This window comes from Sphaeramia orbicularis, chromosome 19, assembly GCF_902148855.1.
Source record: "Sphaeramia orbicularis chromosome 19, fSphaOr1.1, whole genome shotgun sequence".
In the NCBI taxonomy this organism is placed as follows: domain Eukaryota; kingdom Metazoa; phylum Chordata; class Actinopteri; order Kurtiformes; family Apogonidae; genus Sphaeramia; species Sphaeramia orbicularis.
The window spans coordinates 49,358,472-49,382,473 of record NC_043975.1 but is presented as its reverse complement, the minus strand read 5'-3'; the positions used below and the strand labels follow the sequence as shown (position 1 = coordinate 49,382,473).

At 35.2% G+C, this 24,002-nt stretch overlaps 2 protein-coding genes across 3 annotated transcripts in view; one reads left to right on the top strand and one right to left on the bottom strand.

The window, feature by feature from the left end:
• lmf1 (lipase maturation factor 1) overlaps positions 1–1,365 on the bottom strand; it is a 46,324-nt gene extending 44,959 nt beyond the window's left edge. Inside the window, exon 1 of one of the 2 annotated variants that reach the window (XM_030122211.1) lies at positions 1,147–1,365. In XM_030122211.1, coding sequence (XP_029978071.1) covers positions 1,147–1,360 — 214 coding nt within the window. In that variant the 5' untranslated portion in view covers positions 1,361–1,365. The remainder of the gene's footprint in view (positions 1–1,146) is intronic. The other variant, XM_030122212.1, reaches the window with a different exon arrangement.
• A 2,640-nt stretch (positions 1,366–4,005) lies between these two features.
• sox8a (SRY-box transcription factor 8a) lies at positions 4,006–12,683 on the top strand. Its single transcript, XM_030122213.1, has 3 exons — positions 4,006–4,409; positions 9,276–9,502; positions 11,728–12,683. Exons 1-3 carry the CDS (start codon positions 4,006–4,008, stop codon positions 12,486–12,488), a joined length of 1,392 nt encoding a protein of 463 aa, XP_029978073.1. The 3' UTR covers positions 12,489–12,683.
• Positions 12,684–24,002: the final 11,319 nt, after the last annotated feature.

Genomic DNA, 24,002 nt, shown 5'->3' with positions numbered 1-24,002 from the left:
ATGGTTGTAGCTACAGCTGTCAGATTAATGAAAGAGACTAAAAAGTACGATATTAACCTCTGATAAGCAGTGGGTAGAAGTAGAAAGTAGAATGAAATTGAAACATCCAAGTATGCATTTACATTTCACCACTGTCACCATGACATTGAACGTTATATTTATTAAACAGTATAATTAAAAGATTGCAATATTCATAAGTATTAGTAACTTGTAATAACCAATAACTTGCAGTACACCAGTTAGTACAGCGGTGTAAAACATGTGGCCCACAGGCCAAAACTTACACTGACGGTGTTAACAATCAAGGGTGTCAAACTTGTTTTAGTTCAGGTTCCACATACAGACCAATGTGATCTAGTAAAATAATAGCATAATCTACAAATAATAAACTACAATTTTTCTTCTTCATTTAATGTGAAAAAAGTAACAGTACACTATGAAAATATTTACATTTACAAACTATCTTATAACAATATAAAATGTGAATAACCTGAACAAATATGAACAACCTGAAATGTTTTAAGAATATTATGTGCAATTTGTCCAATATTCTGTCTGTTACTAAATGTTTTGTGATTTCGAAGATGGATTTGAAAATCCACTGTGATCTGTAAGTTGTGTTAACAATAAACTGTGATGTAATACTGTAGAAATTATTTCTTATTTTAGTTCCAAACTTCAAAATTTTAACAATATTATGCCTGTTACCACGTTTGTGTAACATTGTGTGTAATGCACATGCATAAATGATACGTTGAGGCACAATATTGTTAAAATTGTACTGACTTTTTCTTACAAAATTTCACTTTTTTCAGGTTATTCACATTTTTTGTGAATATTTGTAAATTTAAAGATTTTCAAAATTTTATGTTTTTATTGCACTTAAAGAGGAAAAGCTGTCATTATTTATAGGTTATTATGTTATTATTTTATTGGTCCGGCCCACTTGAGATCAAATAGGGCTGAATGGGAGAACCTGAGCTAAAATGAGTTTGACACCCCTGAATTAGCATTTAACACAGGCTTTTTATTCTAATTCCTAATTAACCCCAGTTCCTTTCATTACAGGACACCTGTCAACAAATGTGGAAGACCTGACTGACTACGAGGCACAGGAACAGGGGAAATATCAGCATATGTTCTTACAGTAAATAAAGGCCACGGACCGCAGCAGGACGACCCGGGTCAGCCAGTACGTCCCGGGCCGGACCGAACCGAGTCGCTTTTCTTTCCCGGTATGTTTGCTGCTGGTTTCGGCATTGTCTTTGCTGCTGTCTGCTTCTGTTTCTGACTCTGCCTTGCTGGAATAAACTCGTCTCTTCCTGACAGAGCTCTCTGAGCTATCAGTGGCCGCCGCCATGTTGACGGGTCTCACGGTCATGTGACCACACGCATGCGCAAAAGTTCCCAGATGTTAACGGTAATATTGTAGTAGGTGTACAAGGATACTGAATTCTGTTTATGAATGAATGTTTATAGCATTAAAAAAAAGTCTTTTAAACAACCTCATTGTTTTTAATTTTACCACCAAGTTTTTCTAAAAGGTTGAGAATTGTCATATTTACCCAAGAATTACTGTTTGTTTTTTGTTTTTTTCCAATTTTATTAACAACATTTGAGTATACAGTACAACATTTTAAACAAACAAGATGTCAAAAGGGAAAAAGCATTTGAACATATAAGTTTAAGAAAATAATGCATAGATTTAAAAATGCAAAGCATAATATATAAATAATAGTAAAAAAAAAAAAAAAAAAAGTAAATAAATAAAAAATTATAATTCTGACAAATATAAATAAATAAATAGATAGATAGATAGATAGATAGATAGATAGATAGATAGATAGATAGATAGATAGATAGATAGATAGATAGATAGATAGATAGATAGATAAATAAATGCAACAGAGACTTCAGTCAGTATTAAAACATTTGTTTATAAATAACCAAGGTGTTAGTGCTTTTGTTTTTTATTATTATAAATGAGTTCTAAAGATTTAATATAATTTCCAAATTCTAATAGGAAGATTTTAAAATTTGGGAGTGTTTTAGTATATTTGTTTTTATGTATATGAAATTTTCCAAATAATATGAACAAATTTACAATAAATTCTAGATTGTTAGTATTATGTTTAAAATAAGTAATTACATTTTGGGATGTTGTATTTATTTTATTGTTACTTTTAGATATGATATAATTTTCAATTTTGGACCAAAAATTAGAAGAATGTTCACATAAAAAGAACCCCAAGAATAACTGTCTGAGCTATTGCACATCCTGTAGTGACGTCATCTAGATAGTTTGTTTTTTTGTTTGTTGTGGAGCTGTTTTTATTTTATGTTTTTATTTTTTGTTTCTGTTTTTTGGTTTATTTATTCTTTTTTTCCTGTTGTTGTTAGTATTTCTATTGTTATTGAAATTGTTTTGTATTGTGTGCTGTTGTTGATTTTTGTGTTGTTGTGTTGACTGTATGTACATCCTGTTTGTTGAGTGAGTTGTGGGAAATTGCGGTGCTTTGTTTTTATGTGGTTAATGACCCCAGGAAGAGGAGCTGCTGTGGTGTGCAGCAGCTAATGGGGACCAAACTAATAAACTAAATAAATAAACTTAGTGCAGCACTGTAATGTAATTAAACTTTATGTAAAGACTACTAATATTTATTTATTGTTTATTTTTTTCATTTTATTAGTTCCATGCACTCATTTATATAAATTCTGTTGGATTTTTATATGAGTTTTTGTTATTTTAATAGCATTGAAAAATCTATTTGTGAACCTTCTGTCAGATGAAGTAGGTGCAGTTTGCATTTCCCTGTTAGATGGATCCGAACAGTGAGTTATTTAATGGGGATTCTTTACCTCACTGAAGTAAAACTTTATGATTTGAGGCGTGACAATACTTTTAGATGCTCTATTAGATGAAAACCAAGAGTGTCACTAAAACTGTTTTAAACCACTGCAATACTAGTGATGGGACTGTTGGCTCTTTGAAGGGAGTCGTTCAATCAGGAGTCGTTCACTGAAAAGAGCCGTTCAAAAGACTGGCTCTTTTATGTTTTTTGCATTATTTTGAAACACCAAAATTTTAATGACTAAATAGGCTACATGTGATGATTGACATTACATTTTAAAGGTGTTTAATTGGTGCAGCAGTAAATATCTTACCGTAAAAAAGAATAGTTAGTTCAAATGTGTGGGCTAAATACATGACCTGAGAGGCGACATTAGACAAATGATGGAATTTGACAAAAAACACCACGGTACATTATGTGGACTAGTCTGTAGAATAAAAATGAAGAAGTAAATAAAACATTTTCTTATGAAATAACATTTTTCTCCTCAAAACAAGAACAATAAATGTGTGTAAACAAAAAATTGCACAAAACACAACAGTGATTAATCACTGCAGTTACAGTTGTTAAATACCTAACAAACTGTAGTGCAAATAAAATACTTCAAGTAACATTGCAAAATACCTGATATCTCTAATGTAAATGTCAAAATGATCAAACATCAGGAGTTTTCTCACTTCTACTCTGTATATAAAGCCTCCCCAGTGACGCTAAATTGACAGGCAATCGGACACTCCCTCCTTAAAATAAATAAATAAATAAATAAAAATGAACGGCTCTTTACAAAGACACGATTCCCATCGTTCGTTTCAAAGAGCTGCTCAAAAGATTCGATTCGTTCGTGAACGTCACACCACTATGCAATCCGCACATGGGTGGGTTGAACTCCTGGCCCATCCCCAGGTCTCGTTGGGAGGAAACTCTGCCTTAAAGCCAATAAGACCAGAGGGGTGGAGTGATTCAGGGAGTCAGAGTGTTAAAAAGAAAACAGCTGTTCAAACTTTGCCTGGATTTGGAGGAGAACACGTAAAGGAATGTCAAAGACCAAGACAAGAAAGGTAAGAGCTGAAGTGAGTTAATGGTGAAAGTTTTCGCACAGAGCTGTGCGCCTTTACGCACTGAGAGTGGGAACACAGTTGTACACTAGACAAACATGAACGAAGAGAACAAGACCCTGACCGACCAGCCGTTCAGCCCAGCGGGGACAGACACCTCCATGTCCCCACATGGATCGGATTCAGAGTCCCCGGGTTCTCCAGGAGGCTCCGAGGCCCCGGGGCCAGCGCGCGCAAATACGCACAAACCAGAGGGCAGCGCAGAGGATGAGCGCTTTCCCGCCTGCATCCGCGACGCGGTCTCGCAGGTGCTTAAAGGATACGACTGGTCTCTGGTACCCGTGCCCAGCCACGGGGAGAGAGGGCTGAAGAACAAACCGCACGTGAAACGGCCCATGAACGCGTTCATGGTCTGGGCACAGGCTGCGCGGAGGAAACTGGCGGACCAGTACCCCCATCTGCACAACGCCGAACTCAGCAAGACCCTGGGCAAACTGTGGCGGTGAGTCCGGTCCTGCAGCAGGGCTCTGCTCCATGACCACTGAACTTTTGCGCTGTTCTTCGAATTTTTCTTGCATAGTTTTTGTTAAATAATAATAATAATAATTAAAAAAAAAAAAAAAGATGAACTTTATTGACCTCCTTAAGGCAGGGGTGTCAAACTCATTTTAGTTCAGGGGCCACATTCAGCTAAATTTGATCTGAAGTGGGCCGGACCAACATAATAATATAGAAATAATGTCAGTTCCAAACTTTTCTCTATGTTTTAGAGCAGGGCTGTCAAACTCATTTAGTTCAGGGGCCATATCCCCCAATATGATCTGAAGTGGGCCGGACCAGTAAAATCATAACGTAATAATATATAAATAATGTCAATTCCAAACATTTTAATGTGTTTTATAGTGAAAAAAGTCAAATTACATTATGGAAACGTTTACATCTATAAGCTGTCCTTTTAAAAATGTGAATAACATGAACAACCATGAAAAAACTGAAATTTATTAAGAAAAATAAGTGGAATTTTAACTCTATCCTGCCTCTGCTTATCATTTGTAAATGTGCCTTACAACTTACAGATCTGCAAATACACAAAATATTTTAGTTACTGGCAGAATATTAGTAAAATTGCACTTACTTCTCTTAACACATTTCTAGTTTTTCATATGTTTGTGAAAGGCTAGTTTGTAAATTTAAACAGTTTCATGAAATTTCCCTTTTTTCCACTAAAACAGTGGAAAAATTTGGAATTGCCATTATTTGTAGGTTTTTATGATAGTACTTTACTGATCTGACCCACTTGAGACTAAAGTAGAGCTTTACATGGCCCCTAACATTGACTGTTTATATCTTGAGTGTAATTTTTGCATTTCACAAATTCATCCTATGGGCCGGATCGGCCCCTTTGGCGGGCTGGATTTGGCCCCCAGGCCGTATGTTTGACACCTGTGCCTTAAGGGAAAATTCAAATGTCACAGCAGCACAAGACAAGTAATCAACTGCATTAAAAAAATAAATAAATAAAGAGAACACTGAAAGACAAAAATTGCTCAAGTGACAAAAAATGACATGAATAGTATTAAGAATAAATATAAAACGATAAGTGTGCAGATAAGTGACATGGACCAGATGCAAAAATCTGTTCAGATTATGCGTCAAACTCTTCCAATAGAAGAAATACAATCAAAGCTGATTTTATTGTAAATTAAAATTAAAATAAGAACATATTACAGAAAAAAAAAAAAAAAAAAACAACAATTGATGGAATCAGAAAGTGTTTTGAAAGGAAACGAAATTGAAGTGTGATATTTCAGAGTTTCCATCCACATATAACTGCTACAGTAATAATTCACATGAAAATAAGGCTATTGTTTGCATTTTGGATTGAACACAGTTAAGATCAGCTGATATTTCCAAATTCACATTGCAGCAAAAATTTTCACATCAGTCAATATCAGACGGCTAGTTGTGATAAATATCAAATCATTATTTCTTTTGAAGAGAATGTTTGGTTCTGTGTGAAAATTGGAAGTTGAAGGAAACTTTCTACTTATCTGTGGTTTTAAACTATTCATTAAGATTAGACCATATCATACAGAGCATTTCATAAATCTACATGAAGAGCATTCAAAACAATTAACCCATTAAGACCAGAGCTACTTTTGTGGCAGTTCCCAAATGTATTTTTCTCTCTATTTTTAAGCAATTTATCAACATTGGTTCAAAATGTATCCTCTGTATTTTACTTTTTCCATGAAAATGAGGTGTTTGACTATATTTAATTCACTGATCATGTAGATCAGGGCTGTCAGACTCATTTTGGTTCAGTTCCATATTTAGCCCAATTTGATCTCAAGTGGGCCAGACCAGTAAAATAATGACTTAATAACAAATAAATAATGACGAATCCAAGTTTTTCTTTTTGTTTTAGTACAAAAAAAACCCCAATTAAATTATGAAAATATTTACATTTTACAAAAAGATGTGAAAAACCTGAAAAAACAGAAATTTCATTTGAAAAATTTGTGCAATTTGAACAATATTATGCCTTGACTTATTATTTATGCATGTACATTTACACACAATGTCCCATACACATTTAGTAACAGGCAGAATATTGTTAAAATTGCACATTTCAGATTGTTCATCTTTGTTTTTATTTTTGTATTTATTTGTATTTTATTGTGAAAGAATAGTTTTGTAAATGTAAATATTTTCACAGTGTAATGTTATTTTTTTCACTTAAATGTTTTCCACATAATTTTTCACAAAGAAAATTTGTAGTGGTCATTATTTCTGGGTTATTGTGTTGTTCTTTTGACTGTAGATCACATTGGTCTGTATGTGGAACCTGAACCAAAAGGATTTGGACAACCTGGACTGTTCAGGTTCATTTTTGCACTTTCATCCCGCGGACTGGAATGGAACCTTTGGCGGGACAGATTTGGCCCCCGGGCTGCATGTTTGACACCTGTGATGTAGATGATCATAAAAAGCTCAAATTAAAGTTAAGCATTATTATATAAAAAAAACAGAGAAAACTGAAGAAAAACGGACTTTGCAACAACATCTCTCATTAAGTGAACATAAACCCAGTGTGTTTATCCACTGTCACAGATCCAACTCCATGGGTTTTACTGGTGAATTAATGTTGTAGAACAGGGCTGTCAAACTCATTTTAGTTCAGTTCCATATTCAGCTAAATTTGATCTGCAGTGGGCCGGACCAGAAAAATAATAACATAATAACCTATAAATAATGACGACTGCAAATTTTTGTCTTTGTTTTAGTGTAAAAAAAAACCCCATTAAATTATGAAAATACTTACTTTTATAAACTATCTAAAAAAAAAAAAACTCTGAAGAAACTGAAATTTAAATTAAAAAACGTAAGAAAATTTAATGCAATTTTAATAATATTATTCCTCAACTTATCATTTCTACATGTGCATTATGGATCAGATCTACAAAGACATTAAACACTGAGGAACAGGAAGAAAAATTATTAAAATTGTGCTGAATTTTCTTTAGACATTTCAGGTTGTTCATATTTGTTCAGGTTATTCACATTTTATTGTTTCAGGATAGTTTGTAAATGTAAATATTTTCATAATTTAATGTTATTTTTTGCACTAAAACGAAGAAAAAAAATTAAGTTGTTAATTCTAGATATTTTTTGGCTTAATTCAAGATTTGTTTTTACTTAATTGAAGTTTTATTTTGCTTAATTGAAGATTTTTTGCTAAATTTGAGATTTTTTTTGGCTTAATTGAAGATTTTTTTTACTTAATTGAAGATTTTTTTTTTTTTTTTTTGGCTTAATTCAAGATTTTTTCCTTAATTCAAGCAAAAATTTTTTTTCCTTAATTATATTCCAGACTGTGGAATTTTTGCACTTGGCAAAAACATCCCAGGGGCCGAACTAGACCCTTTGGTGGACCACATTTGGCCCCCGGGATGCATGTTTGACACCCCTGTTGTAGAAGATGACGATGTTTCCACCCTCACTATGGAGCTGCTGAACGTCCAGATGGGTCATATCTGATGAACATGAAAAGATGACAAACTGTATTTTACACCAATTAATTCCATGTATTGACAGGATTAATTGCTGAACAGGTGGTAAACATTTTACATCTGTAGATGGTCTTGGTCATCTGTGCCTGTTTGGGTCTTTATGGGTTAAAATGACAAAATGTTCAACATTAAAATATACAGTGAGTTTAAATAAAACAAGAAAAACTATTGAGAATGATGAGACTTTCTATCTGATGTTAGTATTTTAACTTTAAGTTTCTGTATTTAACTTATTTATTATTCCAAGGCTGTAATAGTTGTTGTTTGTTTGGATCCTGGGGAAATGCTTTTTCATCTTGTGTGCACCACTGTTGTATGCACAGCAAAATGACAATAAACTTGATGTGATTTGATTTGACATAAGTTGAGACAGGACAAAATATATAGTAAAGACAAAAGAAAAACATTGGATGTATCACAATAATTTTGAAGCCTGTTGTTTGGTGTAACTGATGTGCTTTTATTTGGATTTCTATCTATCTATCTATCTATCTATCTATCTATCTATCTATCTATCTATCTATCTATCTATCTATCTATCTATCTATCTATCTATCTATCTATCTATCTATCGTTCTATCTATCGTTCTATCTATCGTTCTATCGTTCTATCGTTCTATCTATCTATCTATCTATCTATCGTTCTATCGTTCTATCGTTCTATCGTTCTATCGTTCTATCTATCGTTCTATCTATCTATCGTTCTATCTATCGTTCTATCGTTCTATCTATCTATCTATCTATCTATCTATCTATCTATCTATCTATCTATCTATCTATCTATCTATCTATCTATCTATCTATCTATCTATCTATCTATCTATCTATCTATCTATCTATCGTTCTATCTATCTATCGTTCTATCTATCTATCGTTCTATCTATCTATCGTTCTATCTATCTATCTATCTATCGTTCTATCGTTCTATCTATCGTTCTATCTATCGTTCTATCTATCGTTCTATCTATCTATCTATCTATCTATCTATCTATCTATCTATCTATCTATCTATCTATCTATCTATCTATCTATCTATCGTTCTATCGTTCTATCGTTCTATCTATCGTTCTATCTATCTATCGTTCTATCTATCGTTCTATCTATCGTTCTATCTATCTATCTATCTATCTATCTATCTATCTATCTATCTATCTATCTATCTATCTATCTATCTATCTATCTATCTATCTATCTATCTATCTATCTATCTATCTATCTATCTATCTATCTATCTATCTATCTATTTTTCATTATCTATGAAATAAATCACGCTCTTCCGTGTTCCTCATCCTCAGACTTCTGTCTGAAACTGAGAAGCGTCCCTTTGTTGAAGAGGCAGAAAGACTGAGGTTACAGCACAAGAAAGACTATCCAGACTACAAGTACCAGCCTCGAAGACGGAAGAGCACCAGAGCAGGTCCAGGGGAGTGTAGACCAGGCCTGAACCAGCAGACAGAGGCTGGGATGACCCGGCTGAGTGGTACCGCGGAGGTCCACCAGCATTACCATCCAGACAGGACAGGTGAGACCACCAGTCGGATTTAATATATTTTTATATATTTACCTGTTTTGCAAAGACCTGAGTGAGTTAAGACCTTAAACCAGGGGTGTCAAACATACAAGGGCTAAAAACAGTTCTCTGAACGGTTTAATCCTGCCCTTTGGGATGAATTTGCAAAGTCCAAAATTTATTGAGACACCCACAGTTAAGAGTGTCAGGGTATATTTGACAGGGTGTATGTTTCAGTTCCAGATGCCTGTTAGTAAATGTTTTGTGTATTTGTAGATCCACTGTCATCTGTAAGTTGTAATGCACATGTCTAAATGATAAGCTGAGGCATTATATTGTTAAAATTCATTTATTTTTTTAAAGAAATTTCAGCTTATTCAATTTTTTTTGAGGATAGTTTGCAAATATAACACTTTTCAAGCTGCATTTTTACTTCTTGCACTAAACCAAAGAGAAAAATTTGGAGATATTATTTATAAGTTATTATGGTATTATTTTCCTGGTCTGGCCCACTTGATATTGGGCTAAAATGAGTTTGACACCTCTGTCCTAAACATACCGTTTGCCTCATAGCATCATTACCTAACTCATACACACATGGACAAAAGTATGTGGACACATTGAATTCAGGTGTTTCTTTTCTAACAGGGGTCTGGGATACAAAACAATAATGACTAATGTCATAATATAGTTTTATATTGGGATAAATATCATTGCATTGGTTAGTTTGGTTTCAATTGTTGTTGCTTCCAAAGTGACTCAGAGATGGCTTTGACTTCATTTCTCTCAACATTGATTTTTTTTTTTTTTATCTCTGTCTATGATTTTAAATGTTCTACCTCTAAATTTCTAAAATATTTTTTGTACTCTGATTGTAAATAAAAATTTTGTAACACAACTAACCATCTACTTTCTTCACATCTCACTGCGGAAGAAAAATCTCCTGTTAAACTTTAAGGAAATATTAATGTTTCTAAACTGTATGGACATAAATATTGGGACACATCATGTCTACAGCTGTAAGATGTACTGTTCATGATGACTGGACATAGAAACATTAACATTAATAATCAGTATGATATTTATCCCAATATCAAACTATATTCTGACATTTGTCATTATTGTTTTGTATCCCAGAGCCCTGTTGGAAAACAAACACCTGGATTCAACATGTCCACATACTTTTGTCTTGAAGAAAATGTGGATGGAACTTCATTTTAATTGGATTGAATAGTTAAATTTAAGATTTAAACCAAAGAAATAAAAACACTAATATACTAAATAGTAACATCAATAAATAAATGCACCTGGTTTATTAGAACGTAAAGCTCAAAGTGAATCATCATTAAATATAGAATCAACTGATCATGTGTGATCTGACACTATTGGAGTCCAGTTCAGTTGGTATCAATACTTTGTCAACCGCACCTATTAATCAGTCAAATAAATCATTCTGCTTAAAAACAGTGAACGTTATGACCAGACATTTGTGCTTGTTTTTCAAGGTAATTATCGTTAATGAAAACGAACGAAATGACGAAAACTAAAATTGAAAAAACATTTTAGGTAACTGAAATAAATAAAAGCTCAAATTAAAAGAAAAAAACGATAACTAACTGAAACTGTATTATGTGTTTACAAAACTAAGTAAAACATATGAAAATTATGTATAAAATTCCCTTAGTTTTCGTCTTTGTCAATGTTGATATAGGACAGAACATGTGAAAATTTTGTCTCAGATCATCGGTAGAACAGAGGTATAGAAGTCAGGAGGCCAACGGTCAAAGGATGGAAAGTTTCAGTTTCGTTTTCACATAAGTGACGTTGTGTATGGATCGCACCCCCGCCTACATTACCCCCTCCAACCTACTATAGGGAATGTATCCATGGTACTGTACATATGTTTGTGTCTGTGCTCAGTCAGAGCCGCCCTAACCCCACCCCCAAATAAAGGGTCCAGGGTCACCTCACTGATTTCTTTGAATAGGATGGAAGATAAAATATGTGAAAAAACTGAAACTAAACTAAAACTAAGCATTCAGAAAAAACGACAACTAATAAAATCTAGCAAACCTGCTCTAAAAACGAATTAAAACTAAATGAATTAGAGAAAAAAAAGTCAAAACTAAATAAAACTAAACTATAATGAAAAATCCAGAACTCTTAGAACCTTGTTGTGTTTCATGCACTTTATGAGATTTTTCAGATGGATGTCTTCTCATTGTTCTGCTGTTCAGGTCAGACACATGGACCTCCAACACCTCCCACCACCCCCAAAACTGACCTCCACATGGGGGTCAAACATGAATACCAGCGGCCTGTGGAGGCGTGCCCCGGCGCTGTTGCCCCTCCCACCCGTCAGAACATCGACTTCAGCCACGTGGACATCTCTGAGCTCAGCACCGACGTCATCAGCACCATGGATGGCTTTGACGTGCACGAGTTCGACCAGTACCTGCCCCCCAGCAGCCACGCCTCTGCTGTTTTAACCCCCCCAGATGCCAGTCATGGACACAGCAGCTTCTCTGGATCATCGTTGGTCCTCCCATGCACCCACTCCCACTCCCACTCCCACAGCGCTCCCACCTGGACCCACAAACCGGGCTCTCATGGTGGACTGCCGGTGTCCTCTTCTACTCGGGACGTCCTCGGGCCCCATGAGGACCAGAAACCTCAGATTAAAACTGAGCAGATGAGCCCTAGCCACTACTCCTCCCAGTGCTCCGCCTCCTCCACCCCCCCGCCCCCACCACACCAACCTGAATACACCCCCCTGAACCCCGGTGCCTGCCCTTCATCCTCCTCATCCTCTGATCTACAGAGCTTCTACGGGGCCTTTTCTGGATACCCTGCCAGTCTGTACCAGTACCCATACTTCCATCCTTCCCATGGACCCTTGACTACGCCCCTAATCAACAGCCTGACTCTGGCTCCGCCTCCACACAGTCCTCCCTCTGGCTGGGAGCAGCCTATCTATACAACGCTCACCAGGCCTTAAAGACGATGAATCCTCAAATGTGTACAATATTGTATATGTCGTTAACCTCATATCATAATTACCTAACTCATACACAAATGGACAAAAGTATGTGGACATGTTGAATTCAGGTGTTTCTTTTCTAACAGGGGTCTGGGATACAAAACAATAATGACAGATGTCATATATAGATTTGTATCGGGATAAATATCCTACTGATTACACTGGTCAACAACAAATTTATTGTTGAAGTTTTTTGAGCTGATTTAGGATCATTTTGGTGCTGAATCCAAAAATCACATTAATTTTGCTCAATCAGGTCAACTTTCTGAACTATGCTACATATTGGCTTTTTAACATTTTTGCTTACATTTATGGGCATTTTCACATCATATGATACAAAATTCTTTCATATTTCTTGCAATAAACGAGTTCTGAAGGTTTTACTTTTGCCAATTTATGATTAATGTTTTTTTTAATATTACAGGTGAATGAAATGGCTTCGACTAGAAGATCTTGCAAAAATAAGCCTGACGTATTCTGCTACATCTGCGGTGAATACACCATTGTACCTAACAGGAATCAAGTCACAAGTTTCATAAAGTGTGCTTACCAATCTGATTTTGGTATTAATTATTATATTTTGTGAGAAGATCAAATTTTTCAAAATCAAATTAGCAAAAAAACCTGACCTGATTGAGAAAAACAGATGTCATTTTTGGATTTAGTGGTGCAAAATGGTCCTAATTCAGTTGAAAAAACCTAGACAACTTGCAAAAAACATTTTTTTGTAACCCAATGTTATTAATACTGGTGTTTCTATGTTAAATCATCATGAGCAGTACATCTTACAGCTGTAGACATGATGTGTCCCAATAATTATTTATGTGACCAGTATGCATGAAAGAGTTAAATTTAAAAAGAAAATGCAAACATTTCTTTATGTGGCGTTAAAGGCAAAACTGTTGCACACGTTAAAAGATAAAAAAAAAAAAAGGACATTAATTCATCTTTACAGTCTTAAAGGTAAAAACAGACTAACATTTCACAAAGTTTAATGTTTTTATAACATTATATACTTTAAATGTTAGAACTATACAAAGAAGAGCATTGATATTAACCTTTTAAAAGACTGAAGTCATGTGAGTTGACACGTGTCGTTCTTGGCGTTCCTTCCAGTGTTGCTGTCAACGATCAGGTGGTGGCATGTAGAGGCAGTTGCCAGATGATTGTTGACACCAGAACGTCTCTGATTGTTGGACCTCAGAACAACATCAGCAGCATCAACTGATATGTGGGAGCCAATGGCAACCAGTATGGAGATGTAGGTGAAGACCAGTGAATACTAAGGACACCAGATCACCATAGAAGTTATATAGTATCTGTCCAAAAGTATGTGGACATGTTGAATTCAGGTGTTTCTTTTCTAACATGGGTCTGGGATACAAAACAATAATGACTAATGTCATAATATAGTTTTATATATGGATAAATATCTTTGCATTGGTTAGTTTGGTTTAAATTGTTATCTTTGCTTCCAAAATGCTTCAGAGATGGTTTTGACGTCATTTCTCTCAACATTTGGTTTTAATTTTTTTTTTTATCCGTGATTATGATTTTAAATATTCTACCTCTAAATTTCTAAAATATTTTTCGTGCTCTGACTGTAAATAATCATTGTCTTCCACAACTAACCATCTACTTTCTTCACATCTCACTGAGGAAGAAAACTCTCCCTTTAAACCAGTGGTGTCAAATTCATTTTAGTTCAGGGGCCACATACAGCCTGATATGATATAAAGTGGGCCGGACCAGTAAAATACTATCATAATAACATATAAATAATGACAACTCCAAATTTTTCTGTTTGTAAAGGCACATATTTTTATGTATTTACACTAAAACAAAGTATAATTTTGCAAAAAAAATGTAAATAATAGGATAAGAACTTAGAAATAATATCAACTCCAAAGTTTTCTCTGTTTTGAGTGAAAAAAGTAAAATTCTGTAATTAAAATGGTTACATCTACAAACCGTACTTGAACGTAAAATGAACAAATATGGACAACCTGAAATTTCTTAAGAAAAATAAGTGTAATTTTAACAATATTACACCTCAGTTTGTCATTTATACATGTGCATCACAACTTACAGATCACAGTGGATCTACAAATACACAAAATATTTGATAACAGGCAGAATATTGTTAAAATACTACATACTTCTCTTAAGACATTTCAGCTTGTTCATATTTTTTGTGAAAAGCCAGTCTGTAAATGTAAACATTTTTGTGTAATTTTACTTTTTTGACACTAAAAAATAAAGAAAAAAATTGCTTTTTTTCATTATTTATAGGTTATTATGATAGTATTTTACTGGTCTGACCCACTTTAGATTGAACATCCTTGATTGTTAATATCTTCAGTGTAATTATTGCATTTCATAAATTCATCCCAGGGGCCAGATTGGACCTTTTGGCGGCCCGGATTTAGCCCCCGGGCCGCATGTTTGACTCCTGTGCTTTAAACTTTAAGGAAATATAGATGTTTATAAGCTCTTTGGCCATAAATACACACACACACACACACATCATGTCTACAGCTTTAAGATGTCCTGTTCATGAGGATTTGACACAGAAATATCAATATTAATAATCAATATGACATTCATCCCAATATAAAACTATATTGTGAGATTAGTCATTATTGTTTTGTATCCCAAACCCCTGTTAGAAAAGAAACACCTGAATTCAACGTGTCCACATACTTTTGTCCATTTATGTATGAGTTAGGTAATTATGCTTTGAGGAGAACAATATGTATTATTTCCAGGTGAAGTGTTGATATTTTAATCCAAAGCTTCAAACGGCTCGTACTGTGATTCCATTTGAATCCAACCGTTCAGTGGGTTGTCTTGAACTTGACACTTGACTCAGCGAAAAGCTCATAAAAGCACATTTAAACCCACACAAGACACTAAATTGTTCCACTGAAACTCCTAATGAAATTTGGTATCTGAGCTGAGTCAAGCTCATGTTTAAAGACAGGGTGGTGGAGGTTTTTCCATTCCTTCAAACTGGCTGAGAACAGTTTCACCTTCACATCTGTATCCACAGTTGACTCATATTTTAATAAACAGGAGATGTTGGATTCTTTTCTTCATTTTATGAGACAGAATGCTTCCAAGTGTTCATCTGAGTACACTACAGCCAGCGGGATGGTGCTGATAGTGTTTGTCATTCAATTTTTTTTATTTATTTTTTTAAATTATTGCAGGATCTGCATCTTTTCTGGTTTGACAGTTTGAAGAAAAAAAAGACTATGTTCAGTATTCTGGGAAATACCATGCAATGCTTTTTTAGAGTTAACCAAAACACATTTATGTGTCTAACAGCAGCATCCACTTAGCTAAGCTTTAACCATGGAAACAGTACTCTGTCCTGTTTTTTTCAGTGTTTTATCTTGTGTATTTTTTTCCACTGAGAACTGACAAATGCATGTTTATGAGTCTTCACAGGTTCTGGAGGACATTTGGACAGACTACTTATTTTCTTTTTCAATTCATGGTAGGCTAAGTTAAACTAAATAACTGACTTTTGCTTAATTTGCAGAAAAGAAAGGTATCTATCTGCTTTTAAAGACACTAAAAGTACCAGTTAAATAAATAAGTTAATACAATAAAAGTAAAAACATAACTCTCATGGGCTATGTGGTGATGTAATCATTTAGTGTAAAAATGTGGGTTAAACTCTTATTTTTGCAATTATTTGAGTTATTTAACAGCTTACTAAACACTTTGTTTTCTCACACATCATTGTGACTTTATTTCTTGAGACCAACACAGTGCAACAGTCGTCAAATCAAGAAAAAAAATCTAAATGTCATGATTATGAAACAAGAAAAAATGAATAAATAAAAATCCAACATTTAGCATCATATCACCCAACAGATTCAGTACATTCAGCTATATGTTGCATCAGTGAAACTGTCCGTTTCCCTGTCTTGACTTACTCTTATCTACTGTCTACGGCTGCTGCTTTATTCATTTTCAATCCAGCAGCTGCTTCTTGTCTTTTCCTGTGAGGATTAGTCCATTTCAGAGTCCCAGTCTCTGCAGCCTGATGGACAGGACAGCTGGATGGAATGTTTCTATGAAGACTGTAAATAACTAGTCCTCTATTTCCTTATATTAAAGTTAAAGGCATTAAACCAGGGGTGTCCAATCCTGGTCCTCAACAGCTACTATCCTTCATGTTTTAGATGTATCGCTCTTCCATCAAACCTGATTCAAATGATAAGCCTATCATCAAGCTCTGCAGAAGCCTGATAATGACCGTCAGGTGGACTGGAAGAGGGAAATATCTAAAACATTCAGGATACCGGCCCTCGAGGACCAGGGTTGGACACCCCTGCGTTAAACTAACGGCTACTAACAGTCTGTCCACAGTGAGGTTGAGTTGGTCTGTGTCATCTCTGAACGGCTACAACAACACAAACAAAAACTGACCAAGGGATTCTTTTCTTTTTCTTCATGGGGAGTATCTACAGGGTGGGGAAGTAAAATTTACAATGACCATTTAGTTGTTTTTTCTCAGCAGGCACTACGTCAATTGTTTTGAACCCAAACATATACTGATGTCATAATCATACCTAACACTATTATCCATACCTTTTCAGAAACTTTTGCCCATATGAGTAATCAGGAAAGCAAACGTCAAAGAGTGTGTGATTTGCTGAATGCACTCGTCACACCAAAGGAGATTTCAAAAATAGTTGGAGTGTCCATAAAGACTGTTTATAATGGAAAGAAGAGAATGACTATGAGCAAAACTATTACCAGAAAGTCTGGAAGATACTATTAAAGAAGAATGGGAGAAGTTGTCACCCCAATATTTGAGGAACACTTGCGCAAGTTTCAGGAAGCGTGTGAAGGCAGTTATTGAGAAAGAAGGAGGACACATAGAATAAAACATTTTCTATTATGGACATTTTCTTGTGGCAAATAAATTCTCATGACTTTCAATAAACTAATTGGTCATACACTGTCTTTCAATCCATTTCAATCAAAATATTGTAAATTTTGCTTCCCCACCCTGTATACTGCAGTAGGGTGGTCCAACAATCCTGGTAAAAAACAAAGATTCAGATAACCTCAATTAGAACCCTGCATTAGGTTCAAAAGATGATTTAGGAAAAAATTTGAAGAAAAAGGAGATGTTTTAGAGGTTGCACAAAGCCTGTACATCAGAGCATGCTTTGAAGCCCCATCACCGGCGAAAGCCCCTGAAAATGATTTAGTATTCCTTCAAAAGTTGTCACAGGATGAACATTCAGTTGTCCTAAAGCAGCCTGAACAGCTTTGGTCCACATCTGTGGTACTGGAGTGAAGAACTGGTTGTCCTGGCATTCTGTGACTCCAGTGTGACACTGGATGATGTTAAATGCAGGTTCTTTGGGTTCCGCTAAAGCGTTGGGATGTCCTTAACCTGTTTAACCCTGACCATATTTTCAGGGGAAAAACGCCTAAACAGACATACCCAAAGTAAATGAAGAATTACTTCACAATAATAAGGTTCATATGGATGTTCTTGGTGTCTGTGGACATTTACAGACCTCACAGAACCTATTCCCATTGTCTAAAATATTGTATCTATTACTCTGCCTGAGTAAACTGTAACAAACTAAAAGAGAAACTATAGTTTTTTCATCCTCACCTGTTTTTTTTTTTTCGGCTGGATTGATGATGATATGCATAAATTAACTGTTCGTGTCGGAGATTTTTAATAGCGTATATTTCACCCCAAAAAGATTAAAAATCATGTTTGAACATTAAAGTTTGCAGTAAAATACACTTTTGATGTACTTTTATTAACATTAGGGTCTAAACTTTGAGCAAAAGTTGAAAAAAACATTAATTGTCCTGATTTATTATATTTTTATAGTAGATGAATATTAATATAATTTTTTCGGCCCGTGGGCGGGCTGATAGGGCTAAAGGTTAATCCATCAGATTGTGAAGGGAAGCAGATCAGGGCTTTTGTCCCCACCAGCACCATGCGTTTGTTTGAAACTTTGGATCTGCCACAAACATTCTGAACAGTTCCTCCAGAAGATGATGCAGACTTTCAGAAGGCTGATCAAATTGTGCATTCCAGAAAAGTTGTCAATGATGTCACTGACAGAGGGGCGGAGCTTATTCCAGACTTCAGCTGTAGCCGAACAACAAATGCAGATCACAAACAGTACTGGCAACAAGTTGTCAAAGAACACAGGAACATTTTTGGTCATTTCAATAAACCAACAGTGGTTGTTGGACTTTCTAAGGAACATTTTTATACGAGGGTCAGTTTGATTTTGAGAATAAAATTACAAATTATTCTAATCTGCCTTATTCATTTGGATAGTTCTGTTATAGTATATAGAGACATCTGCACCTGTCTGTGACACCTCTAAATATGAATTAATTTACATAAAATCTGGACCAAAGTAATTTGGCCAGATATGGAACCAAATGCAGGGTTCTAATCCAGAGAATCTTAAAACAAATTTTTTTGGACCACCCTAATACCACAGGTGTCAAACATACGGCCCATGGGCCAAAAGGTCTGATCTTGCCCATGGATCTTAATCATTTTAGTTCAGGTTCCACATTTAGGCCAATTTGATCTCAAGTGGATTAGACCCTAAAAATACTATTATTATAACCTATAAATAATGACAACTGCAACATCTTCATTTTAGTGTAAAAAAAAAAAAAAGGAAAATTACATGAAAATGTCTAAATTCATACACTATCCTTTCACAAAACGTGTGAACAATCTGAACAAATATGAACAACATGAAATGTCTTAAGAGAAGTAAGTGTAATTTTAACAGCATTATGTCTGTTACTGTTACTAAATATTTTCTGCATTTGTAGATCCTCTGTGATCTGTAAGTTGGAATGCACATGTGTAAATGATAAACTGAGGCAGAATATTGTTAAAATTGCACTTTTTTTTTTTTTTTTTTTTTTTAAGAAATTTCAGTTTTTTCATGGTTCATGTTAAAGGAAAGAAAACAGAGAAAAGTTTGAAGTTGACATTATTTATATATTGTTGTCTTATTCATTTACTGGTCTGGCCCACTTCAGATCATATGGGGAGGATGTGGCCTCTGAATTAAACTGAGTATGACACCTCTGATCTATACTGAAGCTGCATCTGTGCCGTTAATAGATTGTGTTTCCATGTGAAGGCTGCATATTCCAGCGTCTCTCTGACCACATTATCTCCAGGACAAACACCACGGCTGCTGAGCTGAGGTCCCACCCGTTTTTAAATACTTCCTGTGTGGGTCAGGACTGGCCGCTGCACCTCAGTAGCTCACTGTCTGAGCAGTTTACCATGACAACCTGGTTGCCAATGACAACAAAACAGCCAGACAGGAGCGACATTGATCTACCCGTAATTGAGTGAGTCCCAGGGGCCTTCAGGCGCTGCGGATGGAAGTTTGTGAAGTGGCAAGATCATCGAGTGACATTTACGCCAGTGGACGAGTTAACACATCATCATATTCAAAACCTGCGCATGTGCAACTGTGGGTGCAACTTCACTAGTGACTGATACACTGTTAACCCATGAAGACCCAGGGCTACGTTTGTGGTAGTTCCCGAATAATTTTGTCTCTATATTTAACCTTTCTTAAATGATTTATCAAAATTTATTTTAAAATGTACTTATTTATTTGATGTTTTTTTCAGTGAAAATCAGGGTATTTAATCCGCTGGTCCTGTAGATGTTCATATAAGTTCTGAGTAAATTCAAAGGTTATTGGATAAAAATCAGGAAAAAAAAAGGGAAAACGGGACTTTTCCAACAAAATCATCATTAACTGAACATAAAAACAACTGTGTCCATCCACTGTCATTGATCCAACTCCATGGGTTTTACTGGTGCATCAATGTTGTAGAAGATGACAGTGTTTCCATGGTAACTACGGAGCCTCTGAATGTCCAAATGGGTCATATCTGATGACCATGAAAAGATGAATAACTGTATTTTGCCCCAATTATTGTTTTTTTTTTTTTTTTATTACCTCCGCCAAGGAGGTTATGTTTTTGCCAGGGTTTGTTTATTTGTTTGTTTGTTTGTCTGTTTGTCTGTCCGTTAGTGTGCAACATAACTCAAAAAGTTATGGACAGATTTGGATGAAATTTTCAGGGTTTGTTGGAAATGGGATAAGGAAGAAATGATTACATTTTGGTGGTGATCGGGGGTGGGGGGGCCCACGGGGGGGGCCACTGATCAGCCTTGGCGGAGGTCTGCACTCTCCGAGTGCTTCTAGTTTTATATGTATTGATAGGTTTAGTGGATCAGCAGGTATTAGACATTTTAGATCAGTAAATACTTTTGGTCACCAGTTGCTGGTTGGGTTTTTATGGGTTAAGTTGATGTTGGCCTCTGTTAAAACCTGGAGACTCCTGCAGTTGTAGCATGTGATTTACATGTCTACAGTCATGCAATCATTCAGTGAGCTACAAAACACAGCATTTAACCCATAAAGACCCAGTGTGAATTTTGTGGTAGTTCCCAAATAAATTTTTCTCTATCTTTAACCTTTCTTAAGTGATTTATCAAAATTTATTTTAAAATTAACTTATTTATTTGGTGTTTTTTTCAGTGAAAATCAGGGTATTTAATCCACTGGTCCTGTTCAGAGTAAATTCAAAGGTTATTGGATAAAAATCAGAAAAAAAAATGAGGGAAAATGTGACTTTTCCAACAAAATCATCATTAACTGAACATAAAAACACCGTGTCCATCCACCGTCATTGATCCAACTCCATGGGTTTTACTGGTGAATCAATGTTGTAGAAGATGACAGTGTTTCCATGGTAACTACAGAGCCTCTGAACATCCAAACAGGTCATATCTGATGACCATGAAAAGATGACAAAATGTATTTTACCCCTTTTTTTTTTTTTTTTAAATATATATGTATTGATAGGTTTAGTGGATCAGCAGGTATTAAATACTTCAGATCAGTAAATACTTTTGGTCACCAGTTGCTGGTTGGGTTTTTATGGGTTAAGTTGATGTTAGCCTCTGTTAAAACCTGGAGACTCCTGCAGTTGTAGCATGTGATTTACATGTCTACAGTCATGAAATCATTCAGTGAGCTACGAAACACAGCATTTAACCCATAAAGACCCAGTGTGAATTTTGTGGTAGTTCCCAGATTAATTGTTCTTTCCATTTAACTTTTCTGGAGTGATCTAACACCATTTATTATAATATTATCCTCTGTATTTTGCATTTTTCAATGTAAATCAAGTATTTTGCTATATTTTATTTTCTGTACTTAATTTAAATGCTCATGAAAACTCAAATTCAAAGGTTATTATATTACAACACAGACAGAGAAAAAGTACTTTTTCAGCAAAGATTTCAATAACTGAAGGTAAAACAAGTGTCTACTACCACTGTTACTTGTGCAACTCCATGGGTTTTACTGGTGAATCAATGCTGTAGAAGATGACAGTGTTTCCACGTTCACTACGAAGCCTCTGAACGTCCAAATGGGTCATATCTGATGACCATGAAAAGATGACAAACTGTTTTACACCAAATATTTACATGCATTGATAGGATTAGTGGATCAGCAGATATTAAACATATTAGAGCAGCAGATGGGTCTGATTGACAGTGGATGTTTGGGTCTTTATGGGTTAAATATTTGCACTTCAACTCTGTTGAGCTGACTTTCCTCTCACGCTAAAAGTATTACATACAAATGATAGCAGAACGCCATCTGCTGGAAAATAAAGATAATCACATGGAAATATTTGGGTTTCTTCAAACAGCTCTGCTAAGGCTCTATACTGATAGGTTTAATCAATCATCAAGAAAGTTATGATGCCTGCAGATTTTGCAACAATTTCAACCTATTCACAAGGCAAACAATTAAATTCTGAAAAAAGTCTGCATTTAATTATTTAATTTATTGGAAGAACATAGCAAAATATTTATTCCTTTGTGCTCTATTCTATGGTTGACTGAGTCATTTGTTTTGTCCTGTATGACTCGTATTTATTTATTATTATTATTTTATATATTATTATTTATTTCGTATTTAGTGATATCGCACATTCCCAGACCTCAACTGATTTTTCTGCTGAAAGTGAAGACTTCAGAACAGACCTGGGCAGTGTACAGCCTGTGGGCCACATGCGGCCCAATAGCTGACCCTGACTGGCCCTCACGAGGTCATTGACAAGTTGAAAGTCATTGCAAATATTTATCATTGTAATAAATGCAACCAATACAACAGCACTGCTTTTGTTTAATAACCCCTTTAGCCCTATCGGTCCGCCCGCGGGCCGAAAAAATTATATTAATATTCATCTACTATAAAAATATAATAAATCAGGACAATGAATGTTTTTTTCAACTTATGCTCAAAGTTTAGACCCTAATGTTAATAAAAGTACATCAAAAGTGTATTTTAGTGCAAACTTTAATGTTCAAATGTGATTTTTAATCTTTGTGGGGTGAAATATACGCTATTAAAAATCTCCAACACGAACAATTAATTTATGCATAACATCGTCAGTCCAGCTGGAGAAAAACAGGCGAGGATAAAAAATTCTAATTACCTCCGCCAAGGAGGTTATGTTTTTGCCAGGGTTTGTTTGTTTGTTTGTTTGTTTGTTTGTTTGTTTGTTTGTTTGTTTGTCTGTCCGTTAGTGTGCAACATAACTCAAAAAGTTATGGACAGATTTGGATGAAATTTTCAGGGTTTGTTGGAAATGGGATAAGGAAGAAATGATTACATTTTGGTGGTGATCGGGGGTGGGGGGGCCACGGGGGGGGCCACTGATCAGCCTTGGCGGAGGTCTGCGCTCTCCGAGTGCTACTAGTTTCTCTTTTAGTTTGTTCCAGTTTACTCAGGCATAGTAATAGATACAATATTTTAGACAATGGGAATAGATTCTGTGAGGTCTGTAAATGTCCATAGACACCAAGAACATCCATATGAACCTTATTATTGTGAAGTAATTCTTCATTTACTTTGGGTATTTCTGTTTAGTCGTTTTTCCCCTGAAAATATGGTCAGGGTTAAACAGGTTAAGGATCGGCTAAATTAGCGTTTTTTTCATATGTACTCTGGGTACTTCGCCTAAGGCTTATGCACTGATGGGTTTGTTGGTCAGTTTCAGCCCATGAAGATGTCAGCTAACACAAAAAAAAGAAGGACTGATTCAGAATGCAGAGTTTTTAACAAAACATGAACTTCTAAGTATTTGTTCACTGAGGTCAGAGGTAAAGAAAAAAAAGAGAAATAAAAGAACTTAGATACGCAAACAAACAAAGCTATGCTCCACATTTTCATTGTGTCATTGTATTGTTTCATTTACTGTTTTTATACAGATATTGAGCAGAGCTGCAAGTGTATTGGTCCGGCCCTTAACAACTGTCAAAGTTTCTTATGTGGCCCCATAAGAAAATTAATTGCCCACCCCTGCTTTAGAATGAGCCTTTAATGACCATATTAA